This window comes from Sphaeroforma arctica, assembly GCF_001186125.1.
Source record: "Sphaeroforma arctica JP610 unplaced genomic scaffold supercont1.444, whole genome shotgun sequence".
In the NCBI taxonomy this organism is placed as follows: Eukaryota; class Ichthyosporea; order Ichthyophonida; genus Sphaeroforma; species Sphaeroforma arctica.
The window spans coordinates 2,025-15,448 of NW_014040114.1; the positions used below are offsets into that span (position 1 = coordinate 2,025).

General features: G+C 43.7%; 3 protein-coding genes across 5 annotated transcripts in view; 2 read left to right on the forward strand and 1 right to left on the reverse strand.

Moving 5' to 3' along the window:
* Positions 1 to 2,936, forward strand: part of SARC_06307 — a 3,405-nt gene extending 469 nt beyond the window's left edge. Inside the window, exons 2-4 of one of the 2 annotated variants that reach the window (XM_014299789.1) lie at positions 594 to 1,342; positions 1,455 to 1,627; positions 2,330 to 2,936. In XM_014299789.1, coding sequence (XP_014155264.1) covers positions 594 to 1,342; positions 1,455 to 1,627; positions 2,330 to 2,933 — 1,526 coding nt within the window. In that variant the 3' untranslated portion in view covers positions 2,934 to 2,936. Of the gene's footprint in view, positions 1 to 593; positions 1,343 to 1,454; positions 1,628 to 2,325 lie in introns of both variants that reach the window. The other variant, XM_014299788.1, reaches the window with a different exon arrangement.
* Positions 2,937 to 3,337: 401 nt separating this feature from the next.
* Positions 3,338 to 9,784, forward strand: SARC_06308 (hypothetical protein; the record flags this gene model as incomplete). Its single annotated transcript, XM_014299790.1, has 11 exons — positions 3,338 to 5,321; positions 5,938 to 5,987; positions 6,250 to 7,198; positions 7,316 to 7,843; positions 7,948 to 8,074; positions 8,214 to 8,354; positions 8,493 to 8,586; positions 8,688 to 8,837; positions 8,967 to 9,028; positions 9,144 to 9,236; positions 9,683 to 9,784. The coding sequence occupies exons 1-11, from the start codon at positions 3,430 to 3,432 to the stop codon at positions 9,782 to 9,784; spliced, it is 4,188 nt and encodes a 1,395-aa protein (XP_014155265.1). The 5' UTR covers positions 3,338 to 3,429.
* Positions 9,785 to 9,796: 12 nt separating this feature from the next.
* Positions 9,797 to 13,050, reverse strand: SARC_06309. 2 transcript variants are annotated; one of them, XM_014299792.1, is made up of 10 exons: positions 12,972 to 13,050; positions 12,722 to 12,847; positions 12,502 to 12,627; positions 12,224 to 12,340; positions 11,945 to 12,032; positions 11,677 to 11,799; positions 11,271 to 11,554; positions 10,954 to 11,064; positions 10,622 to 10,801; positions 9,797 to 10,455 (listed from the first exon to the last, which is right to left on the reverse strand). In XM_014299792.1, exons 1-10 carry the CDS (start codon positions 13,038 to 13,040, stop codon positions 10,399 to 10,401), a joined length of 1,281 nt encoding a protein of 426 aa, XP_014155267.1. In that variant the 5' UTR covers positions 13,041 to 13,050; the 3' UTR covers positions 9,797 to 10,398. The 2 variants fall into 2 exon arrangements, with proteins under 2 accessions (XP_014155267.1, XP_014155266.1); XM_014299791.1 differs by having other exon boundaries at positions 9,797 to 10,518.
* Between the last annotated feature and the right edge of the window lie 374 nt (positions 13,051 to 13,424).

The following is a 13,424-nucleotide window of genomic DNA, read 5'->3' on the forward strand; positions in this document are numbered from 1 at the left end:
TATATATATATAATGTTATAATAATATACATATATACTATATATAGAGTTTACATTGAGTATATAATTGTGTGTTGTTGTGTATGGTCAATATATATATATATATGTGTGTGTGTGTGTGTGTGTGTGTGTGTGTGTGTGTATGTATATATATATATATTTGAGTATTTATAAATGTGTCTTTGTCTGTGTCTGTGACTGTGACTATGAGTATGTATGTGTGTGTGTGTTTGGTGCGTACGTGAGTGAATTGATGGGTGAGTTTTTTGCGATTTTTGGTTTTCGTGCGCATTATGTACTTATATGTATAATTGGAATACTGTAGTACGCATTTTGTTATGGATACGTGCATTGTCGGAAATATTTCATATTTAAAACATAATTATAGAAACTATTTTAGTCATAAATTCCATACATGTTTAGGTCCCCTTCCTCATTTGATATTGTATAGTTTTGATGTGATTGTTAAGTTTCTTGCGACTACCTTCATCACTCATATCTAGTGGTATTTGCTCTATCGTTGTGTACAATTGTACAAAGTAGCTTTTACTTTAATTCGTGTGTATTGAAGCTTTCCTCAACGACATTTCGCAGGTCTCGTTTCGACCGTGGAAGGGACGATAGGGCCCAATTCTCTGGATGCGACAAGTTCAAAAACCGTGTCTAACAACGTACTCTCGGCATGCGGCCGTGCCCACGGTGTATCTAGAAATCACGATAGCAAACTGGCTGCATTGGTGGGTGTTAAAGTTTGTAGCACAAGGCAGCAAGTTGCTGCAACAAAGGTTCGTGTACCGATATCTAATAGTCAACTTACTGCAGATACTATACCTACGACAAGAGCAGGTGGTGACACACCCCAGCAAACTGATGTTCCGGAAGTACATGCGCCAAAACACAATGACCAGCTTACGGTTGTTGATGCTACTTCTGAGGCGTATGTAGGTGTCAAGAATGTGAGGGAAAGTTCACCTCCAAAAGAGTCTGTATCCAATTGTCATGGTGAGATCGTTAAGGAGGTCACGCTGGCAGGACGCGGATCGATCAGAGATCCAATTCCCGTACCATCCAGTGCATCGATATCCTCCGAAACCCCCTCGCATACCCATGAGAAAGTTAGTTTAGATGATTTTCCACATGGTAGTACAGATTTTATTACATCGCCTCCCGGTGTGCCGAAGAAACCTCCGGTAGTCACCAATAGAGTTGATGAATCGGAGAGTGCAGAACTTTCTGCGTTGCTGAGAAATGCTGCAGACTATTATGATACCCAGCATAAAACATCAATATTGCAATCAAATTACGACCAATCTTTGGAGACCGACAACTGTATAGTGCCGAAGGTATGCAGGCTAGATCAGACGAAGAAAAACATTTTTTTATGCAAATCTTTCTAGACGACAGCTTACGCGGTGTATTGCTTAGTCCTCATGCGTACCCATTGCATTGTCGCAGGTGGCAATAGATTTGCATACGATTCTGCCCGACCTGATATCCTCGAAACTCGTGGCGTCGCTTAATCCCGCAATATTTTCTAAATTGCGGACTCAATCGCCTGTGGAAATTGGTGCCTCCTGTTCAAAACCAGCCATCTTGCTACACTTGTATGGCCAATTTAAGCTTGGTAGGTTCATATCAACCTACAAAGATTTTCGTCGACATCCTCAATATATGCCAGATTAATATGTATACATACGTAAATACGCATATATATATATATATATTTATTGATATTTTCATATTTTCATATATCGATATATTGATATATTGATTCTTTTCATCTTAAGATGTTTAGAAATTTATATACTGCTGTATTTATATACTTATGTATTTATATTTTTACTTTTGTAAAGTTTTGTATATGTATGCGTGGGTTGCGTGTGTACACGAGTGTTATTGCATGTACATTACATACTTGTGCATGCGTATCTCTCAGCATACGTGTATATATATATATATGTGTGTGTGTGTGTGTGTATATATATATGTGTGTGTGTGTGTATGTGTGTGCGTGTGTGTGTGTGGTGTATATATATATATATATATATATAATATATATATATGTATGTATATGTATATATATAATATATATATATATATATATATATATATATATATATATTCCTGTGTTTATTTGTTCATACTCGTACATGCCAGCCGCATTGTCTGACGTTTGTATATGCAGGTGAATGGTCAAGCATTGTTTGCAGGCATCTGTAAGTGGTTAGCATGTACGTTTTTAGATTATCTGACTATAAAAATCACTCCAAATTCAACGTGCTTTTCCAAATCACCGACTTATTCCCTCACTATTTGCTTTCCGCAGGTAGTGAAGAGATTGTAGTGGATAATATCGAGCCAGCCGCTGTGTTCTGCCTTGACACCGGAAAGGTTCTTCCCTTTTTGAAGACAGACCAATCCGTACCATTTAATAAGCAAACGGTGCAACAGTACATGCTCCAGAGCAAATCGGAGGACTGGAACAGTCTACGCTCTTTTCTGATACATTCACCACTGGCTTCAGCGCAAGCAAGCCATATCACTTTCAGTGGGGAAAAAATGGCGGGTGATGCATCTGCACACGCCGACAACGTGCTTGTTGGTTGGGGTGCCGTGAACGCAGGGTTGGGCATAGGAATCGACTATATTGCGCTACAATTACAGTCACATGGTCGAAGCAAAGATAACTCTTTGCCTCAGCCAACTGACGTGCAAACACCATCGCGTGCGGATGTAAAAACGAATGCAGGTGCGAGTTGTGATACCAGCACATGGTCCTGGCGAAGCTTATGCCTGGTGGTGGATTCGATTGCTATCCCACACTGGTTGGAATTCAATTACACTGCGCCTGCGGTAGACCTATACCACGTCAATTTGGGCACGAGTGCCTGCTCGAATCTGGATTTCTCAATTCATGATCAAACTGGAAAATAAAGCAGGAGTACAAAGTATATTTAACATGTTTCATGTAGCTGTGTATGTTTTTTTGCTGTGGTGCGTACCCTTACAGTCCTAGTATAGAGGGCAGCAAATGATATGTAAATAGATGTATTGGAATATATACATAAAAATATATACATACATATCAGTATACACATAAAATAGTATCAAACGCCGAAAAATCAATTCGAAGCCTCACTGAGTGAAATATGAATTCAATCCCCGAAAAAAAAAGCGCGCGCTTTTTGTGTACGCCTACACATCCGTGACAAGCCCTCACTAACCTCACTGCTATCGCACCACAATACACACTAATCGCATTTCGTCTCCAGTGGGTGACGAGTACATACCGGCACCCACTTGCAAGGTGTTGGCTGGGAGAGTGGAGGCACCTGAAAGCTTTGTACTCGCTCAGCCTCTGGGCACACATGCTAAAGGTCCTGATCACCAACTTGAGAAACCGGGACATAGACTGGTCGGTGACGGATTGATGGTTGTGGGTGCGAGTGTCGGTAAGAAAGACACGGTAAATAAAGAGAATGTGGAAATAGTTAATGGAGGAGACAGTGGAACGATACCGACAGTGGCTGCAGAGAGTGAGCCAATGAATCCTGTTGACGTGAGTATAGAATCAACTAACAATATCGCAAAGGAGAAAGGAGGGTCTCCTGTGTGCTCCATCTGTGTTACAGGCGAGGAATCAGAGTGGGATACTAAGATCATCCCAGTTATAGCGGTGGCCAAGTGCATAGCTACTACTCATACCATTGAAATCGATTCAAAACCAAAAGAGCGCGTCAAAACTCGTGCGGATTTTATAGAGATCAAGCCAAATAGAGTTCCCGTCGTAGGTGTGGAACATTCTAGTACTACTACCTGTGCGAATACATATTCGGTAGAGCGACCAGCTGCACTTGTAACAATGGGGTCAGTAGCGGATGGTGCGTCGCCTGATGCTGCCGCTGTAGCCCAAGTAGATACGAACCCCACTGCAGCTAGTGATGGTGGTGGTCAGGTTGTGAATGAAGAAAAAGGTATCATGCAACAAGATAAGAAGATCCCCACAACAAGTGATGACGGTGATGAGAACGTCGTTGTCGATGGAAGTGGCCCTCAGAACAACCATGAGGTTTCTGTAGATAGTGACGGTAATGATATGGTTGTGGATGAAGAGAGTAATGATTCTGCAGGAGTTAATCGGGATGGTAAACACTCGACTGGTGCTGGCAGTCCTACAAGTGAAGTGTATGACTCTACTGGGAACGTTGACAGTACTGCCACAGGTGGAGCTGTTGAAAAGAGAAAAAGTACTGACCAAGCGCACGCTGTGGTGGCGGAGTTAACGATCACCGATATCTCCTCAGACGATGACAGCACAAGCCCTACAGCAAAGGCGGGCTTGTCGGCCTCAGAACGAGCCGCGTGTACAACAAGCTCGAACGCGGCGAAACTGGAGGACAGTTACTTAAAAGATCAAGTGACCAGTGAATCTGCAAAGTCCTCGTACGAAAGCGCTGCCGCTGGATCTGAAACAGTTGAAGACGCCTGTGTGGCTGAGGTGGCAAATACCGGCTCACCTCGAAGTGTAGGCCTCAGTGAGAACCCGGCTACAGACAAAATAGACGCGGAGCAAGAAGTGGATATGATTGGAGTACTTGCAGATAGTAAAGGCAACATGGCGTCTGCTGTTGAAAGCTCAAAGGAGGCACGCCACGAGGGTGCTTCCGACACAGACGACGCAGTGGACAGCCATATTCAACTTGGTGAGGTGCCGACCACCATCGCTGGTATGAATAGAAATCTAACACACGCAGTGTTGGCTAATGTCAGCAAGAATTGCGCAGCGGTGGCAGAAGTGTCTACAGATATACCAGATAACATCTCCAAGAAGCGGTCTCACGGAGGCGTGTCAAAAACGAGTACGGGTAATGCATTGTCACCGGGCGACAAGCAGGAGGGCAAAGGGAAGAAACCCTATATAAATGAGTGTGCCAGTACCCGGATGTATACTAAACCGATACTAGCCGCCCAGGAGAGCAGCGCTCTGTCTTCGGCAGTCAAAGTAGCGCCCGATGTGATTGATCTGGAAATGGTTGACGCTGGCAGTGGAATGGATGCTCTGAAGGCACCCTCGCCGATAGATACGTTGGACCATCAAAAAGGGCTAGCGAAGGTTAAGGCAGTGAAGACACTGGGCGACTATTGGCGAGGAAATGGTGATGTTCACAAGCCTGTGATGATCGGAACGGGGCGTAAGAGTGTGAAAACCGCTCATTCATGGGACAACAACAGCAGTGGAAAGCACAATGTGAGAGGTACCAAAGGACAACAGAATGGAGTTATCGACCTTTCTGCGAATGATAGCTTGGGCCGGTCTGATAAGTATGTCGTTTCTAGGGGTTTCTCAACTTTTTAGGCATTTTCTGTTTATATTTGAGTGTGTTAGAACTGCTAAATGCTCGTCATAGGAGTTCGATTCAGTTCCGGTATATCCAGGTCCATTCATACAGTACACTTGTAACTTGTGCGGGACTGCACCATACACCTCTAGTTTCCGCTCTAGAATTTCATGTTTCGAAGCGCTCTACTAGTTGTCCTGTTGCGTAGCTTTGTACACGTATTTTTGTACACACGCCACCTAAAATTTTAGCCTTGTATCTCATCACGTAATCTGTGCCTGAGCATGTCACTTTCAGGATCTGGGATACGATGCTATTGATTGTTTCAATTTTGAACATGCAACCTGACCATTTGTTGAATTTTCCTTGCGCAAAATGTATCCCTGTCCTGCTTATGCGGTCTCATATGATTCTGAGGAGATATTGTAACTCTGCCCATACCACTGAACAGTTGTTTTGTGTCTTCCATTGTGTTAGTTTTACCTCTTGCCCTCATACGTGATTAAGATAAATCGCATTCTTTGCAAGAAAAGCGTTTCGCGACAAAAGTTCTATTCAAGTTAGCTAACGTCTTTTGTTTGTTCCTGCTGTTTCTGCAGACGGAATCCTATCGATGTCGAGTCAGATCCACCGGGAAAAGGTACTAAAGGTATAATAACATCGAAGCATTTGTATCTTGACCGTTGTCTATGCCAAACCTCTGTGTTCTCTTGCTGAATCTGAGGCTAGAGGTATGGCAACATACGAAGCATGTGTCTCTATACTATTGTCCATCTCTAGTCTCTGGAACTAAGTACTACCTCAAGCGGCATTGGACCCGTTTTATCCTGTGTCTTCAAATTGTCGCACTTTAGATTTATGACGCCGTAATCCCATAAAATTATTATCGAATACTTACTCTCATACATCAGGGAATACAAATATCACCATCGATGGTTCGCAGAACACACCAGGTTCCGGTAAGCCGCAAATAAAGAAGAGGGGCAGGGGCAGGCCAAGGAAGGAAACTTATAGGCGTGATCCCAAAGAAGAATCTATTGAGGATGAAGAAGCAGAGGTTATACCGGTCTGCTCTGAATGTAGGACTTCCACGACGTGTTCTGATGTCAACCCTAACCCGCTTGATAAGTTGCTGGTGTGTACACTGAGTGGATGCCCGAACGCGGGGCACGCACGGTGTCTAGGTTTTAGCGAAATTCTCGCCCGTAATTTGTACTACAGTACGGATTCATGGACATGTATGGTGTGCAAGAGATGTGTGGTGTGTGAAGAGGGTGACGGGGACAATGAGATGCTGTTGTGCGATCTGTGCGATTCAGGTACGCATGCATCGTGTCTTGACCCGCCCCTAAAAGAAATGCCCGATCCGAATAAGGAGTGGCACTGTGTCGCATGCAGAGAACAGGCAGCTGGGAAGATGAAGTCTAAGAGTGATGCGCGGCGAGGTGGTAAATCCAAAAAACGACGAAAGATTTCAGACATTGACTATTCAGCAAGCAATACGTCCTGCGACGAGACCGATGACTACCTTGCAGGTCCATCGACTAAAGCAGCGCGAACTATATTCTCCCGGAGTAGTAGCTCTACCGCTCCGGATCACGCCGGATCGCGCCCGACGACGAAGCACAAGAAGGATACTTCCTTGCTGGTGAAGCTAGGGGGTACGTTAATAAACAAACAGGCACCTACGAGCAGCGGCGCCAACCTTTACCGACTCACGGGCGGCTCTGACCCGCTTGGTATGTACCGCGGAGAGACCAAAGCTGCAAGCGATACGGGCAAAGGCATGTGCCCCATCGCGGGTTGCGACGGTAGTGGCCACTCGACTGGACTCTACGCTACGCACAAGACGCCGTCGGGGTATGGACTTCATGTTTGAGTTGTTTTTATATCTTTCGCTATACAAAGTATTGGTGAGCTTGATACATGCCGCTACACACACATTCTAACACACATTGCTATTGTATTGTACCGCAGGTGTCCTATCCTCAATCCTCCAGATACAGACGGACAGCAGAAACCACCAATGAAGAGAAGATTGTCTGCGAATGAACCATCACACCAATCGAACCTGCACAGGCGGCAAGGCAACAACACACACTCTCTTCAGATGGTAAGATCGTCTTCGGCGATCGATTTGTCTGGCCCCGAAAGAAATTCAACACCTGCCATTCCACACCCAAACAACGCCAGTGCGCACAAAGCATCGTACTGGGAACCATTTATTTACCCTTCGAAGCTAGATACTCGAACGTTAATCACGCAGGAGACTGTCATAGGCGATGACTCAGCCATACACCCAACAGAGGCCGATATAGTGAATTTCGAGAGTGCGCGAATCCAAGCCGTGGATTTACTACGGTCAGAATACTCGGGTATTAGTTATACGAAAAAATTAGAGGCCATTATCTTCGGTGCCTATACCTTGAAGACGTGGTACTCCGCTCCGTATCCTGAGGAGTATGCTCGCTTGCCAAGGATCTTTCTTTGTGAATTCTGCTTGGGGTATGTAGATTTTTTTTATTTGTGGGCTATTTAAAGTATGATAACTTGACTATCGCGTATACTACGTTGATTTATGTAGCTGACATTATTGTATATATATACAGATACATGAAGAGCGCTGTGATTTTGGATCGGCATAGACAAACCTGTGATCGGTTTTGCCCCCCTGGAGACGAGATTTACAGGAAAGGCAAAATGTCTATTTTTGAGGTTGACGGGAATAGGAACAAGGTATATTTCATTAAAACTTGCAGTAGATGTATTTTTGTAATTTGGAAGGGCATTTCACACTTGAGCCACAATTGTCACTGAATTTGATGTTGTAGCGATATCGAATCTTAACACATCACCTCGCGTTTCATTCACCCAGATCTACTGTCAGAATCTGTGCTTGCTGTCGAAGCTCTTCTTAGATCATAAAACTCTCTACTATGATGTCGAGTCATTCATGTTCTACGTCCTTACTGCTTACGACAAATTTGGTTATCATTTAGTCGGGTACTTTTCGAAGGTGTGTAAGTGAGATACAAATTTATAAAGATGTGGTTTTACGGTCGGGTGGGGCCCGGTGTTTTTTCCTCCGTCATGACCGCAGCATGCTCTTTTGCATTGCATGAACTGACCACATTTTCTGAATTCGTTTCAAAAGGAGAAAGATTCGCAGATGGGGTACAACCTGAGTTGCATTATGACCCTGCCGCACTGTCAGAGGAAAGGATACGGAAGGATGCTTATTGACTTCAGTATGTGAATCTCTATATATTGCAATGTCCATTTTCCTGTAGCGTTGAAAACTTGTTTGCAAGTCAAATAAATATACTAATGCCACGCATTCGATGCTTAGGTTATCTGCTGTCGCGCAAGGAGAAAAAATTGGGCTCGCCAGAACGGCCTCTATCCAAATTGGGCGAGATCAGTTACAAGGCTTATTGGTCCAGTGTGATGCTGTCCTATCTGTATGATCATCGGGAAGCTAGCGCATTGAGTGTGAAAGGTGCGTGTAGTGATGAAATAGTTCTGATTCATGTATCTTACAGTTTTGGTAATAGCTTAAATCGTTCAGTACAATTTCTTTCTTTCTACACGTGAGGATTTCTACTAATATACAAATATTCTCTCGCAGACTTGTGTGTAGGCACCGGTTTCACCGAACACGATATTGTCAATACTCTACTGGATCTGAAGGTAATTCAGAATGCGACGGTCGATTTGATACTTCTTCAGGATCTTTATTTTGTTATATGAGATGTGTACTGAGGCGTTCGTATTTAACTTATCTCGTGTCGTTCCGTACATACAGCTGTTGAGGTACCAAAGTGGGAAACACGTACTCATACGGGATGTTGAGCTGCTAACCAAAATAGCGGAGAAACAAGAACGTTTCGACCTGGAGGTAATTCTTATTTTTGTGTCACATATTAGAGACCCTAGCTGTCAGCCGATCTAGAAGCTACAGCAAATAAGTTGCAAAATTATTCATCTATCAGGTTTGGTATTGAAATCTTGCACACACGCTCGCTCGATAGTATATGTAATAGTAATTCGAAACTGCAATACGTATTATATCGATTACATGCCCACCATTCAGATATCGCAAATGTCTGATGTGTTCATAGCCACTCGCGGATTCCTTTGCATGCGTATATCTGACTCTCTCATGCGGACGTTTATGTGTAAGCACTTTTCTTGTATATATCATGATATGGGCTATCGTAAACTACATACACGACGACATGCAAATATGTGTTGGGTTTGTGCCTCAAAAGCGACTGTCGGATTATATGCCTTGCTGAGTGCTTCACTCAACCCATGACCTTTCTGTCTATCACTCCTACTCAGAACGAGTGTATAGTGTCGCCGCAGAACCTATCGGACAGATGGTGCCCATACAAAGACTCCGCGCGGCGATATAGTAGCAGTCCCCGGAAAATATATAGCTAACCCCAACGACAAGTCAATGTCCACGAAACTAAACAACCGCAGAATGGTGGAACAAATGGATTGCCTACTGTCGGATTTAAACAAGGAAATAGCGAGTCAGCGGTGAGATAATTCATGATATCATCTTATGCTCGTAACTATTGGATACAAGCACTGAATGGATAGCAGCATTCAATGACTGTTGACAATCTAGAATCTCTTCGTCGTATAGATGATATAAGCGACTTTTTATGAGTTTTCTTAAGCGACGTGTATTTACGTTTGATTGACATGTCTGATCTGGCCTGTTGCATGCTGCCTGCTTCCGATGGCCGTTTCAATATTCAATTATCAAAGGTCGTACTACTTCAGCTTTCTTATATTAATCGCGCCTGTCAGGAGGCTGTTAAGCATCCGTGAAAGATTCACTCTACCTCTACAAAGGCGAATTTCTCGACAGCACTAATAAACAGCTTTTCATAAGTCGTACTTGGTTACGAGTCAACCAGTAAATAAAATATTCAGGTACTCCTCAGCACATGTAATTACTAAAAAATTTTCAGACCCTGAGAATCACACTGTAGGATCTATATCTCTCATATGGCGAGATGGTCGCGGACCAATATATTCGATGATCATGCTGTATTGCCAACTTTCTCCTTCCTCTTCGGGGTTGTATACTTTCCGAATGGCTGTATTTTAACAAATGAGTTATCAATAGGCCGCATTAGGTACTGAATCTACAAGGCGCAAACCTAAATGCAATAACAGTTCGATGATTAGGAAAGGCGCAAACTTAAATGCAATAACAGTTCGATGATTAGGACAAACCGTACACAACATGCAATCTGAACTTACCTCTAAACTCTGCGATGTACTACTGCCAGTTATCTTAGCACTCTTGGTGAAGCCATCAGTAAAAGTTAAGATTTGTTCGTCATCTTGAAGATCGCGTTCGCATTGTGCTGTCCCCTTGTGTAGCGCATCCAATATGAATCTCTCCCATTTGTTAGCCGATACCCCATACTTTTCTGCCAACTACATGTATTCAGGGTCGATAGAATGTTGATAGAACTATTATGTATACGCTCGTGTCGTGTATTATCAAACGTTCTCACGATATACCCGTACTAGTGTCAGGAATGGCATTTTCCACACAATTGCTACAGCATTGGGGTACTTGCGCTTACCTCGAACAAATCTTGCGCTGATACATTAGCACCTGCTGGCAGAGCGCCCACCGTCGCATTCGTTGCGGCGATGTTTTGCTTATGACTAGCCACCATGGAGATGAATAAATGCTAAAAGTGACAGACAAGAGAACATTCGGTCAGTATTCGTATGCTACTAGGCTGCTAATACACTTTGTACACAGGCCTAACGCTTGTACGCGTGCGAGGAAACAAGATATATTAAGCCGAGTAAATTGGAATGGTTGTTCTGAAACCATTCATCACTGCGAGAGACGTGAATTCACATCGAAATATATTTCGAAATGACCTGGTACCTGTTTCAGATACTCGGTATCGGCAAGGTGCGTGGCTCGGATGTCAGTGAGATCTTTTTTGTGTTGCTCTTTCATGCGTGCTTTTGCATCCTTCAGCTCCGTTACACGCTTGGCATATTCGTCTCTTTCTATAGTCAGTTTCTCAATTACCCCCTCGTAGTGTCTCCATTTCTCCTCGGCGTCTAGAGTTGCCATGTCCAACGCTGGCATCTTCTCGCTCGAGCTCAGCCCAGACATTGCGCTACTCGTGGCACGACTTCGAGACGTCTTAGATTTCGATAGATCTGCCATTAAATGTGCCAGTCCAATGTTGTAAGTAAATTGGTTTTTACGTGTATCAACATCCGACTCGTATTCGGCGATGGAAAAGACTGTTTATCATCCGAAGTATCAGACCATATTTTACCTTCATTGATGTCAATTAATCGCGGAAGCCGTAGTCTTGTCAGCGGTATCTCCTGTTTACGGATCGCGTCGGTTCCATACCAGCTGGTGCCTTTAAACGAATATTGGAAGCTCAAATATGCACCTGCGTAGAAGGAGAAGAATCGTTTGTGTTGCCTGCTGCCAATAAACATGTACCAGAGTGTATTTTCGAAGAGACGGAAGGCATGAGATACTTGATCTACACATCGTTGTGTACCCTCGAGTGACCGCACTCAGAGCTTACCTACCTTCACGAATCCCTTCCAGGAGCTTTCCACACGTGTGGAAGTATTCTAATCTAAAGGCGTGGAATCCAGTACAAAGTTCGATGTTACCCTGCGCAATATAAAATTACACATACATGTAAAGCATTGGCGGAGTAAATCACGGTCATATTGCCTAGCCTGCTACAACTTCTGAGGCAGAAAAACAATTACGGACTCGAAAACCAATCCACTGTACAATTCGTGTCTTTTCAAACTTTCTAGCTACCCGATATTTACAGAATTATAGGTCCCTGGACATACCTGTTTTTCCACCACGTAGTGCTTGCCGTCGTTATCAACTATAAGCTCATCGTTCAGGTATAGCTTAGATCCGTCATTAGAAGCCGTGTAAAAATTGTATAGACCAGCCGTTGTGATCTAGAGGAGAATTGAATAAGTTTTCGCACCGTCAATAACTTGGGTATCACACGAGTTATTTTCAACATGCGCGCTAGATCTGCGGTCGAATACATGTGGAGCTGAAACTCAGCAGTGTATCATCTAGGAGTCGACAGGTATAGACCGCAAGACTCTCACACCTCGAGAGCGCCGGTGAAGACGAGGGCGAAATCTGCGAAAGCACCTTCGGAAGAATCTTCGTTTGACTGCAATACCCCTCGGCTGACCAGTAATGGTAGGTCGATTCCAGGGATTACACCAGAGCTCTGTAGGCGAAAAGTATAAGAGCCATATACATTAGAAGAACATACATACAACGAATGTTTGAAACTCATAGCAAAATATCTCCAGACTACTCACCGTCAAATCGAGCTCCGAAAAGCTCACAGGTAGACTGTCCAGTGTGGTGGAATAGTATTTGTACTCGCATCCGAACCCGGCGTTCATAGCTTGCGATGACATGGTAAAATCGGAGCTGGTAGTCATCTGTCAAACAGGAACAATCGAGAATATCATTTTGAATAGGAAAAGCAATGAAACAGGCGAGAAAAAAACCACAAGCATCTAACACAAATAATAATGGAAAGCTTTACTTTGAGCTTGACCATACCTCGCCCGAGTTTGGCATGGATGAGATACAATCTGAATTCACATGTTGAAGAAAGCTTCCTCGTGGCATCGTCGCACTGTGTCGCGATAAATTATAATAAATAGCTGAAAGCACCTGGGCGTGCCATATTAGAAGAAACGGGTGCACACGATTATGTATCAGGACCCAGCATCTGTAAGCACTCAGCACTCACGTGGGTGTACAGTATCACACGTGTGAAACAATTGAAATGGTGACAATAGCTTGATGGGCTACTGCGACCCAATGATCAAGCCAAGCGCTGTTTGTCTAGATACCTAACTAGAACATATATGTACTTAGCAGCTCACACAGTGTGTGTAAGTGTGTGTCTGTATATGTGTGTGTGTGTGTGTGTGTGTTTGTGTGAGTTTGTGTGTGTGTGTGCGTGTGTGTGCGTGTAGTGTAAGTGTGTGTCTGTGTGTGTGTGTGTGT